This window comes from Ornithodoros turicata, chromosome 2, assembly GCF_037126465.1.
Source record: "Ornithodoros turicata isolate Travis chromosome 2, ASM3712646v1, whole genome shotgun sequence".
Lineage (NCBI taxonomy): Eukaryota > Metazoa > Arthropoda > Arachnida > Ixodida > Argasidae > Ornithodoros > Ornithodoros turicata.
In genome coordinates, this window is record NC_088202.1 from 144140332 (window position 1) to 144156719 (window position 16388).

The 16388-nt window shown below is 45.1% G+C and overlaps 1 protein-coding gene across 1 annotated transcript in view; it reads right to left on the bottom strand.

The window, feature by feature from the left end:
- LOC135386285 (hemicentin-2-like) overlaps positions 1 to 16388 on the bottom strand; it is a 211938-nt gene that overhangs the window by 99206 nt on the left and 96344 nt on the right. Inside the window, exon 2 of the mRNA XM_064616110.1 lies at positions 2227 to 2577. Within this exon, the coding sequence (XP_064472180.1) occupies positions 2227 to 2577 (351 nt within the window). The remainder of the gene's footprint in view (positions 1 to 2226; positions 2578 to 16388) is intronic.

Consider the following 16388-nt stretch of genomic DNA (forward strand, 5'->3'; position numbering starts at 1 on the left):
TCTGCCGAGAAGAGTTGCACGGTAGGATGAGAGAATAAAATTAATTAAATTCATTAGTCTATAGGAAAGTGCAGTGGTTCAGATACGCTGCTGCAAATGAGTGTTGGGATTTGTGGAGCGGACGGGAGTCTTATGACTCATCCATGTTACATTAAATTACAAAATTATAAGTGAGTCTGTAGAATGGTTTTTTTGGGAGTCTGGGAACAGGTAGCTAGTCGACATGGAGAACATGCATCAGTGTGGGCGTGATACATTGTGTTGATATTGTTGCTGCAGACTCGATAACTTGTGATGATGAAAGTCACTGAAAAGGTTAGCCAGCTGTAGGACTCGAACCCACATCTTCTGGATTACCGGTCCAGGGCTCTACCAATTGAGCTAAGCTAACAGGCCTTCTCAACCACTTCCAGGGTGAGTCATCTGAAGGGACAAACCAGTCACTCTCTCTCACTCATCCTCCTTTCACTCTTACATTTTTGCACACTCATACACACATTCCTACGACAGGGAACGACGCAGAACTTCAGTTAGAAGCAGAACTCAGAACTTCAGTTATCTCATGTTCGATAACTTGTTTCACAGTTTGCGTGTAACGCTGCCATTATGTCACAAAAAGCGGTATACGTAAAAGTAATGCTTACTGTTATAACTTATAATTTACGAAAATATGCACCTCGGATTTCTTTGGTATTCCCATGCCAAAGAAACCCAATCTAACCACAGTCGAGAACCACGCCTCCCGATCTTGTTGCTGTGGCTTTGTTGCAAGGTTTTCGAACATGTACTGCAATCTCACCTGTCAGTTTTTTTTTTTTTTTTCACGCAGCACAACCTTATCAGTAAGGCTCAGTATGGTTTCAGAAAAGGCTCTTCCACTGTTCTGTTATTGGTTGAGTTTATACATTACTTTTCTGTGCCTTAATAAAAGTAAGCAAGTGGATGTGATATTTCTTCACCCAGAAAAGGCGTTCCACAAGGAGTCACGCGCAAAACTATTACCAGTAAAACTGCGAGCTCTGTTGCAAAATTCATGTCGGATTTCATGCTTAGCATCGTATACTTAAATCATGTATATCAGTCCCGGGGTTTTACATTATCAATCCCTAGTCTCGGGGTTTTACATTATGCATCATCTTCACCAGCTCGGTTGCTTCCTGGCCATTTTTTTTCTTGTTATATCAGTTTGTTAGTCATTCCAAAGAAAAAAAAAAAAAAACTCCTCCACATTACCGGTCACCTCAGGAGTCCCGCAGGAGTCTGTTATTGGGCCTCTATTGTTTCTGACATAGGTATCAACGACGTAATCGAGAATACCACGTTATTGTTAATTATTGGCTGACGATTGTATTGTGTACTCGGAAATTTCTTCACAAGTTGATCGACTTGATCTCCAAAAGTCCTCAGATTCTGTTCTCGCTTGGTGTCGAAGCTGGCAAACGTCTATCAATGCTACGAAAAGCGTCAAAAAGAGTGTCACCTGCAAGAAATCGTGCTTCGGTTACCCGTACAAAGTTGATGGCGCAGTACTAACTGTTGTTAAAGAACACAAATACCTGGGGGAAACACATAAAAATAATCTGTGTTGGGATCAGTAAATATCTACGGCTATCGGGAAAGCAAATTCTAGGTTGTCCCATTTAAGAAGAACCCTAAAAGATGCTGACAGCAACACTAAACTCCACGAATATACAAAACACTTGTTCGCTCAGTATTGGAGCATGCAGCAGTAATTTGGTTTTCCCGAAATTGTGACGGCCATAAGACATATAGCTATATTTGCTTTGTCTACAATAGATATTCCCGTCTCCACGGATCTCTTACTGGAAACAGGTCTTTCTTCCCTAACAACCAGGAATAAACTTCAACGAATCAAACTATTTTGGTCCATTGTCAAGAACCAAACATGAATCGCGGTGTCTGTAAGGCATCATCGTAGGCCAAGGACCCAGAACCTTCGTCAACAGAAGTGGTCTGCTGTCCACACGCTGCCTGTGGATGCTTTCGATGCTCATGTTATCGTCGGCAAGTCAGCAAGGTATGCTCTGTGTCCTCAATCGACCCACACATTCGGCAGTTAGAGGAGACACAACTGGAGCCCATATAGCAGCTGTGTGCTGTAGGGCACATTTCGGCGAAACCGGTGGGAGAGCGTGGTGAACCTCATCGGAAGGGATGACGGTAAAAAAAAGAAAAGAAGAAGGAAAATACGAAAGAAAGTCTTACCGATTAATGTAAGCATAACATGCGATGTTCTGGTACGTCCCCGACGAAAATCCACTCGACACCTGTAGCGGCCTTCATCTTGCAGTCCAGCTGGATCCAGTTCTAAGACCCGAGCGACGGCACTAAAGTATGCCCTTCCCGCCCAGCCGTCCGCCATTGCGTGTCTGCCCCCAGCAAGACCTCCGGGACCTCGGCGAGCATCCACGCTGTATCGCGGGGTAGCTTCAGCGCCGTCTCCCTCCCTGTACCAGAGCACTAAGGCTGGTTCGTCCTCTGCAGTGTTGCTCGCTGCGGCGCAGGGAACAGTGACGCGAGATCCGTCTACGCCTGTTACGTGTAGGACACCTGGGCCTGCAGAAGTAGAGATGTTGGATCATCAGCCCTAAACATTATCCAGCAACGTACCACTGAATCTGAAATATTGCACTGCTATAACAGCAATAAATATGAAAGAGCTCTGCCGGCCACGCTGCGCTAGAGGGGTTGTGACCAGGCTTGTGCCCGTTACTCCAAAAAAGGTAATTGATTAGCGTTATCGTTACTTCTACGGAAAAAGTAATTGATTATTGTTATCAGTTACTCGACTCCAAATGTAATTGGACATCGAATAGAAAAGTAAAGGGTTCCTTCTGTCATTACTCTGCATTCACGCAAATTATACCCGTCTTCGTGTGCCTCAGAAAAGAAGAAAAAAAGAGTTCAACAGCGAAACAGCTGAAATAACACGAAAAACAAACACACGTAGGACAAGTAGACAAGGACAAGTACGCCTACTGTATTTATCGCCCGGGAAGACGTTGATCCGATTGTGGAAGAGCATTGCGTGGAACTTCCCCAAGACTCACTAAACGTCCAAAGCTTCAGATACCACCACACTGGTGTACGAAGAGATTAGGGAGAGAGAGACCCCGAAATTCCAGAACATTATTACAATGACCTCCGCTTGCTATAATAGAACGGCCCAACAAAGGCTGACGGCACGAGGGGCTTGACTTGGGACAGAACATGTGAAAGCTAAGTTAATCGCTGCCGGAAAAGTAATCAGTTACTGAGTAATCGATTACTTAGAAAAGTAGTAACTGATTGCTCGAAAAATTACTTTGACAGTACAGTAACTGAATACTCGAAAAATTATTCAACAAAGTAATTGATTACAAGTAACGTAATTACTAGTAACGCGTTACGCACAAGTCTGGTTGTGACACATCCATAGAGGGTGTTCATTACATCTTGCCCACATTGTACGCATGTCACAGTATTCAGGAAAAGAAAATTAATCACGAGATATAAGCCCTTGAACACACACACACGCGAGAAGCTGCGGTCACTTGGTAGTATTGAACACGTGACCTTTCTGTCGCTGACTCACTGGAGAAGATGCCTATACAGTGATGTCGGAGCCCGATGTGTTTCCGTATTCACAGTGCCTTTTTTCTACTAGTCTGCGGTACCACCTTTGCTGTAAAACTTAGATTGCAGGTTCACATCGATGCAGATAACCATCGCTTCCGTTTAGGTACAGTGTGTGATGTGTCGCAACCCCTTTAAGCTGCTCACCAGGCAGGACTATATACTGAAGTAGGTGGGGACTGAACGTTCCACCAGGCACGCCATATGAGGTCGTATATGAAGACACGAATGCAGGGTATACCGTATATCCCGTACGTATACCACAGCACGTGTACCGGAAGAGGTATCTCGACACTAACGCAGTTCAGTAAGGATATGCAGGGCGTAAGTCACGTGTTTGTACAGAGACGTGTGGGAACACGTATGCCTGGTTATGGTAATGGATATACGTTTATTTGGGAAAGGTCGGACTCTCCTCAGCAGTCTGCGGAATCGTGGATGGAACGACGGAAGATCAGTGACCAACGTCTTCTCGGTGAATGACTTTGACTGCCCCTGGAGCTTGATTGCTAAGGAATCTTTTCACTAACGAGTAGCAAGTCGTCTCTTTCTGGCTGGCTTTTCCTGCTAAATGAATAGATCCATCCCCTCGCAAGCAAGGAGCAACGCGTTCGCAGCAGCAATTACGGCAGCACCAGAAAAGCTACTCTGTTTTCCTGACGTCTGTAGACCGCCATTTCCTTCATTAGTCCCTCCTCATGGTATACGTTATCTGAGTTCCAAAGGAGGCACCTGTTGGCCAACCCCACCATTACGGTAGTTTTGGCGTTGCACGTAATATCTTATGACACATTAGAGGGTTTCAATAGATGGGCAGCACAGTAGAAAACGATTAGATAAAGTTGTCAAATTCAAGCTCAACAACCTGATGTGAGTCTCTTCAAGCGATGAAACTCCTCAATCAAGCTGCGTTTACAAGGACGAAGATGCCGACTGAAGGCCCCAGTCAACTGATGGTTAAGGTCGACTGGCGACGGTTTACATGACTGTCGACTGTGAAGAACTCAACAAAAGCGGGTCGAGCTGGGCTGTCGGGTTCGACTCGCTCATGTAAACTCCCGGCAGGTCGTGTTGACCCCACGTCGCGTCGAGTCGAGTCAACCCGACAGCAGGGGGTAGATTGACTCGACTCGACATTATCGTGCTAGGCTCGACGCTCGACTCGCTAGGAGCCGCTACGATCGCCTCCGGTTGGAACGAGTTCATGATGATGATGATAATTGGTGTTTTTGTGGCGCATCAGCAACTTAAGCCATAATGGAACGAGTTAAACAGCGTCGGGTCGGGTTGGACTCGATCCGCTCCTATGGGGTTCATGTAGACGAGGATATTGTGCTCTGCAGAATTCAGTCAACTGATCTTCGACCTGCAATTCAGATTCGTTACACCCAACTTTGTCACCGCGTGAATTCTTACTTCCAAATACTTTTGCGGCCTTTCGGCCACGTCAGTCTCTTCATAACCAGAAGCCCGTCACTTGTATTCCTTTGGACGTGCTATGGCAAACTAGAATGGGCCTCCTAGCCCGCCATAGGGCATTCATGTTTATTCGCTCGGAGGCGCTCGGTCTCATAGCGAATACACGGCTCGGAGCGCCTCCGAGCGAATAAACATAAACGTCCGTAGACGTACTGCGCCGCCAGTATGCCGCCAGCTATTCTTCTTCTTCTTCTTCCTCCGTCTCTAGCCGTCATACTCCTATTCTATTTTGAGGTGAAGGAGGACGGGGCATCCGGCAGTGACGTGGCTGACGAAGTGGCTGAATAAGTGGACTGACCGGTTTACACAGCGGAGTCCAGCCGGTATTTGTCGTGTGAACTACCCAAGCCGAGCGGCTTATCTGTACTATGTCCACTTCTCTTTTAAGTCGATATAGACCAGCTTACATCGACTTTCGTTAGTAGATGGGCAGGATGGTACATGATCCTTTGATGCAGCGAAACAGGAACAAAGGCAAACACAAGAGACACGCTACACTTTCAACTAGGTTTATTGCATACACAATAAAGGTGGAAGATGTGATGCATGTGATATCCGGTTATCCAATGGCAGCGCTATCCGTACCGGATTCCTGAGTTGAGAAGGGCACGTTGCTTATCTCTAAGAAGCGCCGTTGATTTGCACGCAATCAAACCTCCTAAAGATCTGCACACACGCCACGCGGCTGAAACAAAAACGATAGCGCAAGAAGGGGACAACTGCGTGAGCAAGTCAACAGCGCTTCTTACAGATAAGCAACGTGCCCTTATCAACTCAGGAGCCTGGTACGGATAGCCATCGGGTAACCGGATATCACACGTTTTGTGCCTATGAAGATCTTCCACCTTTATTGTGTATGTAATAAACCTGGTTGAAAGTGTGGCGTGTCTCTCGTGTTTGCCTTTCTTCCTGTATGGCTGCATCGAAGGATCCATCGACATATTCAGTTCAGTCGACTAGTGTCGCATTCATGTAACCGCAGCTATTGAAACAAGTTGTTGTTCAGCTACTTCGTACGAGTAGTGCGACTGGCATATGGTGTTCTGGGAACCGCTGCCGTGAACACCTATAAAAACTTCGTATTTGTTGTCTAGGACCAAGTGACCGTCCATATCGTGTGTTCCACTACAACTGTGTCCCTTCACGCAAGCATAAAAATCGTTTTATTTATTTCTTTTCAATTTATGAGATCCTACGCTCCCTTTCTTTTTCCTTTTTTCTCCTGAAAATACAATTCTGGACATCTGTTATTCCGTTCACATTCACTCGTAGTCCCGAAAAAAATTAGTTTTCCAATGAGGACGCGATGTTTCCCACTTGATATTCTCTGACACTCACATTTATCTTACAGAGTCCTTACTGTTCCCTCGGCGAACTTGTTTCCTTGTGTGTATACACGTACACGTAAATATATATATATAACGTGGCATGCGAGCAAAGTGATCTTGCGTCAGGGTCGCAGGTGCACTTTGACTGTGGCCGAACTTCTGGGAAAGATTAGGATGTTTTGGTGATTCATGCAACGTTCTTTCCTCTTGCTGCACGTACTCCCGTTATTGTTGTTGTTGTTATCTCAGACGATAGCCCTTGGGAAGTTTTCGGGAACCGGTTGTCCACCCCGTGGGATCGGTTGGGAGAGAAGGATATGGACTTCCCGCGCGGGGATGGTCGGACCGCTTCAGGATGGGGGGTCGGTTCACTTCCCAATCGTTCTCCCTCGGATGTTCCCGAACGAAACTGACGCATAGCGGACACGAAAGAGATTATGTCTACTCCACAGCTGCCAAGTGTTCCACGGAGGACGCAGTGGTGCCTCACAGACTTTTGCTCCTCGAAGGCCTCACATTTTATCACCATTACTAACACAGAGAACGGGGTACAGTTGGTGTAAGTCTTGCAGGATGGATGCAGCGCACGATCTAGGACGAACCCAATACCAACAGTAGTAATGGAACCGTGTGTCTGAAGTCACCTGAAGATGTCTGGAGCCACATGGAGTCACCCAGACACGTCTGGGGTCACATGAAGACGTCTGAAGTCACCTCAAGCCATCTGAAGCCCTTTGGAGTCACATGAAGGCGTCTAAAGTCTCCTGAAGCCACATGAAGACGTCTGGAATCACCTGAAGACGTCTGAAGTCACTTTCAATCACCTGAAGATGTTTCGAGTCATCAGAAGTCGTCTGAAGTCATCTGAAGACGTCTCAAGTCACATGAAAACATTTGGAGTCACCTGAAGACATCTAAAGTCACCCGAAGACGTCTGGAGTCACAGGGAGTTACCCAAATATGTCTGAAGTCACCTGAAGACGCATGAAGTCACTTGAAGTTACGTGAATACGACTGAAGTCACTTGAAGACGTCTGAAGTCACCCCAAGTCATCTGAATCCGTTTGGAGTTGTTGCAGCTTATTGTTGACGAACACTGATAGAAACGACGAGGACAGACTGACTCGCAACACTAAGTTTATTAGGACGAGAAGACATAGCACGTTTAAGTTCTATGTGGGGCTGAAGGAAGCCGGTTATAAAGTCTAAAATAATCCACCTTTTTCTTTTCTTTTTTTTTGTAAATGCAGGGATGGGGCACCGACGCAAAGTTCCGGTCTGCATTCTCGGATTAAGAATGCTTCCAGTATCTCGCGCTGTATTCTGTACATCGCGCTCTTTGGTTTATTAGTTTTTTCGCGCCTTCAATATTCTCGCACAAGATTTCCTATTTCGTCCCCACCATCTCCTTTCTATAAATATGTGCACCACCTGCCAAATGTATCGCAAATGATGAAGGACGGACTCCATTCGAAAGCTTGTCAAATTAAACTATATTGATGCTTCTAACCGTTCCTTTTATTTACCGTGGCAAATAACTTCACGAATAAACTTTGTTGCGAGTCAGCGTCTGTCCTTGTGGTTTCTACCCGTGTTCGTCCTAGAGACCTCCGTGCGCTTCATGCATCGTGCAAACCATTCCAAATTCGTCGTCATACAGACCAGCGATCGCAAAATTGCCGTAAAATATCCGAAACAACCAGTGTCGCCATTTTGAGTGTCTTTCTAGATGGGGATGTCGTATCGAAATATGTCACCTGTTCGAAAGAGTACTTGCAGAACAAGTTAACGTGTGAACATGTGAATACTTCACTGCCGTACGGGGCCTTTCCATGTGTGTGTTGTGTGTATGTGTTTTGTTTTATTCTTTTTGTCTTGCTTTGTTTTAGGGAACATTGCCGCCGTTCTAGCAGGTAGACCGCCCCTTTTGTTTCGACGCCACGCCACGTCACGTTGTGAACAACCGCCGCTATGTTCCTGGCGTATCCTCGACGGAATTCGATCCCGCAAGGCAATATAATCGAAAACCATTTTGCCATAGAGCACTATTTTGCCAGTTTTCCTGACGCCATCTACCTCACGTCCCCCCACCCCCCTTTGGTTGACGTCTCCATGAAACATTAATGAGGATCACATCACTGCATGAAAGCTTCTCCGATATCGCAAGTTGAACAAAAGCTCCCACTGAATTAGACCGTAGTTCTCGCGAAAATTCCATAAGGTACAGTACCACAATGATCTCCCGGAGTCATTCGTCACTCTGTGCTGCAATGGGGATAATGGTTTTCCATTTGGGTCTCAAACGCGCAGTGGAATGAAGAAAGGACTCCCGTCATGACTTCAATAGCCCATGACGTTTTCCAAACGGGGCTTCTTTTTTAGCTTAGTCGCTTCGTATATCTGACTTCGGACCGTTCTTTGGCGATTTTCTCTGTGTCGAAATCATCGCACTTTGACAGCTACTTACATATACTACTGGCTTTTCAAGGCAGCCACCCCATAGGAAAAACAATGGGATAGATATACCTCAATTGAATGTCGGGAGTTGAAGACAAGACACCAGCAGTGGTATTCGAACCCGCACCGTCTAATTAAATTATTCAACTGGATGTTCTGAGGCCCGTATTGTGTTCGTCCTTGTGTGTTTCTTTCCCTCATCCACGACAACGTTAGTGGGTACCACTTATTGCTATCGAAGAACGCAATAAGTCCGTATTGTTTGTTAATACCTTATCAATTTATCGCTAGTCGCATTAGACCGGATATGTAAAAGAAATATATGAAGATGCTTGTACAAACGCGTACTGGGTGGGCTACTTCAATATTATTGGGTTACTCCAACTTCACAAAATAAATGTGAACAATACGAATTCGAAGGCCTCGTTAAAATAAGACAGACATACAAAGCAAGAATAAGAGAACACGATGAAGGAAAGAACGAACAAAAGAACAACGACACAACAACAAAATCATGGTCATCCATTGGTGGATCCGACGAAAATGCGTTACCGCTAAAACTTGAAAACGTTTTAGGAACTCCCCTTCATAACGCTACGCAGCCCTTCAACGACCCTTCACACGACCCTACACAACGCTAACACAAGATAGCATCCTCAGCCTCTTTCGGACTTCTTCCGATTCAGCTTGACGGCGCCGTGTCGCAGTCAGCCTTCTTTCGCCGCTGCCCCTCAGCACAGCTTTCATAACCTATGGCGTGCCCATGCATTCATGTCTGAACCTGTCGACCACCACAGCCACAGCTGCGCTGCCGATTGCCCGTGCCACGCCTCGCACCTTGTCGCGCTCTACACGCGCCCTTTCCTTTTCTCCTCCCCTCTCCACTCACCGGGCATGAGCGCCGCGCCAGGGCTACAGACAGACCACGCCACGATTCTTGCGTACCAAGGACTCTCGTGCTAACGCATTGAAAAATGGGGCCCAGACAGGAGGTAGGTAAAGCCTTTACTTTAAAACAATAACTCTCAGGACAATGTCTTCGGTTGTGAAAGGGCTTCTGACTCTTTGATAAAATCTTTTTCATTACATCATGGAGACATTGTACTTATTGCCCGATTATTCGTGAGTAACTATTATTAAGAGAGGATTATTGAAGACTCTAGTAATTATGAATTATTGAGGAATAATTAACCTTCTACGTGTCACACTTGGCGAGATATAAACCCGTGAACACATCTAGTACGTGTGATGCTCTGACGTTAGAGGAACGAGAGCAACGGCCATTCCTATTGGTGGTCAAAAGCACGTGACCTCGCGCGCGCCGCGTCACTGGCGGAGACAGGTGCAGTGACGTCCGAACGAATAAGTTTCCGTACTCGCAGTTCCAATTTCGCACGTATGCGTCTATTACTCCGATTGGTGCAAAACTTGGAATGCACGGTTGACTTCTACGCAAATACCCGCCTCTTACGTTTGTCTGGTATAACCTGGGACGAAGTGTCGCAACGCATTAAATTGTGCAACAACAACAACAAATAGGTCGTGACTATGACGTGGGGTAGTATCTTCTGAAGTGAAACCCGCTTAGGAATAGGAATAGCGATTAAACTAGGGACCGTGTAGGGTTAACACTAAACTACTACTAAAAAAAGTAGGGTAAAAAAAAAACCCTGTACTGAGTACGAGGACACAACGTCAACTGAGTCGGCCGTAAAGATACATTTCATCTTTTATTGATGCCCCCCTAATATTTCACGTCTCCTTGCGATTGGTGCTTCTGCGATTGTTTTCCTAGCGATAACTCACCATGTTTGTCTTTCTTCTCACCCTCGTATCACCTACTTTATCAGAACAGAACTCTAGACACTTGACTTCAGAATACATTTGGCCGCTAGGGATGTTTGTGTAGTTTTCTCGTCGTCCTTTACCTGCTGAACAGAAGAAACAGCTTTACTTAAATGATGATGGGTGGGGAGGTTTATTGCCAGTGGCGATACCCCATTGTTGGCTGTAAGGCAGTGAAAACTAGACGCTCTTATGCATATCGCAGAACCATAGCGATAAATCCAAATTTTATCACTTGGCATGTTTTTTCAATCTGATCAATCTGATCAATCATGATCTGCGCGTTGATGACAGTTTGGCCGACTGTGGAGTCACATTGTTTTTGGTTCTGGCATCGGCAGTCATTCGCGGCGCGAACATATAGAAGTGAACGATAGTGCGCGAGCACTATCTAATCATGTGGTGATAAGTATGAATCGGCAAATAACTTACTTATCAGATTTTATTATGTTGAGTGACAATAATAATGGAATCGTGTTTTTGTAATTCGGGGAGACTGGTACATGCCCAAGCAGCAAAATGTACTGAAAGTCCAGTGCAATAGGGGTGGACGGGTAGGTGGATGGCCTTGAACAGGCTCGTGAAACTGAAGTACTCTGATAAGACGAATACGGGCCACCCCTATTGCACTCGACTTTCAGTACATTGCGCTGCTTGGGTGGCTTATGGCTCCTTTCCCTCACACGTGCAGTGGACGGCCATGGAGCTATCTGCAGCGTTTACACATATACCCACTATGGCTCATTTTGGCTCATACACCTTTAGATCACATTGGCATTTGGATTTGGATTTGGATATGGCATTTCGGATATGAAAATTTGGTGATTTATAGCTCAAAGTACGTGCCTCACGATGTTTAAAAAGGACGGCGGATTCAAATAATGATGGCCTCCAATTCTGCTGCCTCGCATTTTAGCGAAAACATGTATTTAAATGGTTAATTAACGAATATTTTGAGGTAGTTACATGCGCTTTACAACATGGTGTCCTTCTGGCCGCATAACTCGCCTGTGAAAACATAATCTAGGTAGCTCTCATACTTTGATTATAAAAATTATGTAAAGGATAAAAATGAACACTTTCTCCTGTGGACGTGCGAAATAGATCCCAATGTCCATGTCCGGAAATGGATGTCCATCGGACATCTCTCGCGGCTGTTTCAAGGATTCTGCGAACGACGTCCCGGACGGGATGTCACATGCAGAATTTCTTGAGAGGGAGAGGGAGAGAGAGAGAGATAGACGTGCGTTCGTGTAGCACTGCTCGAGTTCGATGGACCTACTGAATGTCTCAAACCAAGATCAGTAAAAGCAGTAAGAAACACAGACATCACCCTGATAGAGAATTATTACTCGAAGCAATTCCTGCCTTCAGTGTTGTTTGTGTACGTAATCCAATTGAACCTAAACACGTCACCCTTCATTTTTACTCAGAGGCGAGCAAGTCTCTTTAATTTGCGGAAGATCATGAACGAAGGAACATATCTGTTTCCTCTTTCGAAGGATGTGCCACCTAATTGTCCTAGATCCCTTTATATCTCCATGTTCTTTGCCTTGTCTCATTGTTCTTTGCCACTAAAATAGTTGAAAATCGATTATTTCTGTTTGGAAATCACATAAACCAAGCAATCATTGATGTACCATACGGGCTTCACATAAGGTCCCATACACATCCGCAAGCTATCCGTAAGGATTATTACAGGATATCCACCAAATTGAACAAATGCCGCCACATGGATGTCCTCAGGATGTCCTGTAGACGAAAGTGTTCTAAAACAATTATGTCCCATGGACATCCCTATCTCCCAACACGATATCTGTGGGATGTCTCATGGATTGTTTTGTTCTAGGTATGTAGTGCAAGAGTGCAAGTGCAACATAAGAGATATAAGAGGGCACCGTACGACAGATTTGGTATGGAAACATCGTGATTGGAGTAAAAGCGCTGTCTACTAATTGGCTCGGTAAACTTTTGGGAAACTATTGTAAACTAAGGGGAATATCTTTTGCACACTAGCATATCGCGAACAATATTCCATTCTCACGGTTGCGGACATCGCTCGAAGGAGTACAGAGGGCCATCCAAAAAAATTTCAGATTAAGACGTGTGATGAAAGTAATAGCGATAAAGGTTTTGATGTGTGCAATTTGTTTCCCAGAAAAAAAAACTCACATAAACATAGCTCCGCACTTTCACCCTTAACTCGCCACTCCGGGTATAACGAGGAGGAGAGGGCATAATGGCACATCGCCGATGACGTTATAATGAGAACTTGTTCTGGTTCGCCGGTCAGTGGGGGTCAGCGCCTTGTCCCTTTGCCGCTGTAAACCAGTTTTGCCAGTTCTCCAGGAGAATTGGGGATAGAAGGAGCAGCCAAATCACTGCCGAACCAGGAGAAAGGCGTTTTCAGAACCCCGAATAGCCGAGTAGCAGACGACAGAGGAGTAGTAGACAACATTTCTCTAGACCAATCAGCGAGCGTCCTCCTTATAGCGTCAGCGGGAGGTTCCAGGCAGATCGCAGGCTGGTACTGCTCTTCACCACCGTTGCGCACGGTCGCTTTTTTGCGGCGTACTTTAAATTCAATTTCCGCGATAATTATGACTCTGTCGTGTGAATTACTTCGCATGGCGCGTCTTACTGGCCTACTTTACAGTTTTATAGGAAGAAAACAGGGTGTTAAAAATGACTTCGGTTCCTGTGGTGATCGCATTTCTACGGGGCAGTGTGCCAGTATGGATGAAGTAGATAGTTCCAGCATGTAGGCGAAAGAAACATATTTCCGATATATTTGAAGACACTTCCTGGTGCAGTTTTGACGTCAGAGGAGGGAAAGCCTCAGCAATTCCTATTGCTTGTCATGAGCACGAGACCTCTACCCCGGCAGCATCACTGGCAGAAATACCTTCCGTGATGTCACAGCCAAAAGAGTTTCGTTAATCACGTTGCCCATACTCTACGCGTCCGTGGACCCCTGTACTGTAACTCGCCGGTTTCACATAGGCTGCGTTCCAATACGTCGCTGCCGCGAAGCCGCCTGATTAGGCAGCTGAGTAGACCCCTTTGCTTGTCACTATTGGAACAGGCTTGCCTAGCCGAGGCGCCTGTGGCGCCATCTCGTTGCTCACGCAAGAAATGCTTACGGCGCAAGCGCAGCAGGACTGTAATGCACTAAGTTTGTAGGACATCGTGCATAAACTGCAACTAAACATGTGTTGCAACTGTATACGCAGTTTTAAAAATTACATTTAAAGCCAGCAGAAACAGCGGGCACGCTGGTATCGTTAACGTGCGTCTCCATCCCGGCTGTCAGATGGTCAGGCTGTCAGATGGTGACGCGCACTAGGCGGTAGCCGACCGAATAGCGGACTTCGCGAGATTTGGAACGAGACTTAACGTGGCGGCACTTCCGGTTAGACCGCTAGGCAGTCGACTAACCGGGGTATTGGAACGCAGCCATAATCACATCATGCAACGTCGACGCAAATAACCGTTAACATCAAGTGTAACATGGTGCGAAGTTTCGCGATCGATTTGAGCGATATCACCAACCGTGGAACCTGGATATTGTTCGTGATGTGCTAGTGTGGAAAAGGGTGTTCAAATCTCTGTCTTTCTTTTTCTTTAATACCTTCGCGTGCAGAGCAATATGCAAAAAACTGTAATATGGATCACTGTGTCATACGTTATCATACATTGATACATGAGGTTGATTATTATTATTTTTTACATTTATTACATTTTTGTTCAGTTTTAAGTATTGTGAAATGAGTTATGACTCATAGCTCATCTCACAATACGGAAAAGTGAACAAAAATGTAATAAACAGGTTCGACGACAAGACAAATACACAAGTTGTACTCTTTCTTTACCTACTCTTTCCATCGTATCTCTGCTTCAGGTTCCAATTTTCCTTCTTCAATCCTTAGCGGTACTTGAAGAGTCCGCTTGAAGTGTTACCGAGCAAGAGCATCCACAGCTGTGGAACTACCATATATATATGTGACGTAACGACGAAGAGACGGAACTCACGCTCGTGCATGGGCAGGATTATTCATTAAACTGATATTGCTCGGGACGGATGCTCCAGTGTTCATCACATATATATATATATATATATATATGTGATGAACACTGGAACATCCGTTGAAACTGGAACATCCGTTGAACATATAAGTTGAAATGAACGAATGCGGTTGACCACGAAAAATAAAGCTATTCAATAAGGATCAGAAGTGGAGACAGTGCTTCTACAGGACAAGGAACAAAACGGGAACTTTATTAAAAACTAAGAGGGGGTATTCGACGTTTCGACAGCAGCGCTGTCTTCAACAGGCATGGGATACTATGGTGATGCAAGACAATTCCAAAGAATGATATATATATATATATATATATATATATATATATATATATATATATGTTTATAAGTCCCAAACGTCGCCACACCAGCATTGGACAGCTGTTTCGGCCTTGTTTCGGCCTGTTAAGGCCGAAACAGCTGTCCAATGCTGGTGTGGCGACGTTTGGGACTGATAAACATATGTTCAACGTGCAGCCAAAGAACCTATACTATTTTTCTTCAATTAATATATATATATATATATATATATATATATAACGAGGGGGGAAAAGTCATTAAAAAAATAAGTAAATGATGCTAGACGTGTTTGAAATTCAAACTTACAGATTAAAATGGCTTCTATGGCTGCACGTAGAGAAACAGATACTCATTGAACAATGCGACAGCACCAGAGGACACGTGTCCTCTAGTAATGAGTATCTATATATATATATAACTATATACTGACTACATACTACCATATCCGTAGTTTCCTTCAACTATCCATCTATCCGCCGCTCTTCGGCTCTTCCTTTTGTTTTACTTGAGAGTTCTTGCCGCTGGCTTGCACCTGCATGCTGGCAACTTTGAAATCTCAGACAATGAGAGATGCGAACAACCTCATCGGCTTTCAGCAGCTCAGGAAATTTCCAAAGGAAACGCCCCTTTCAAGACCCTTCATTACATGCCTTACCGTAACCTTGCAGAACAATACTGCTCAAATTCAGGGTTTTAAATTCCCATAAGAGCGTAACAGACACCTCCCCGTATTGTGATGTAGCGCACTCTTTGTGTCCCTCCGAAGAAAACAGCTTTCGAACTATCTACTTCATCCATACTGACACATTGTCTCGTAGAAACCCGATCGCCACATCTTTACTTCCGCCCCATGAAGTAAAAAAAACGTACAACGTTCTTCCCATAACAGTTTTCACTGAGACAATTGTGGAAACCCAATACGATACAATCGATACAGCTGAACCTCCTTTCTTCGTCCTCTTCTGTGCGTCGGCAATCGATGTTGCGAAGAAGACTCTCCGTGCGAGAATCTTCTTTGTAGCCAAAGGCTCAAAATTCGCTCGGTGATTTCGATCGAAAAAAAATAAAAGATGACCGGGTGGAGGATGGAAGCAGAATGGAAGAGGGAGGCTGACAAGGATCGATGCTTCTTCTCCCCCCCCCCTGGAGTTTTCGGAACGATAAATAGGCTGAACATAAATTACTGTTGCTCCTATAATGGGTGAGTTTGCGGTTGTGAAAGCTTTTGCGAGGTCGTACGAACGAGGCGCATAGTAGAGGAT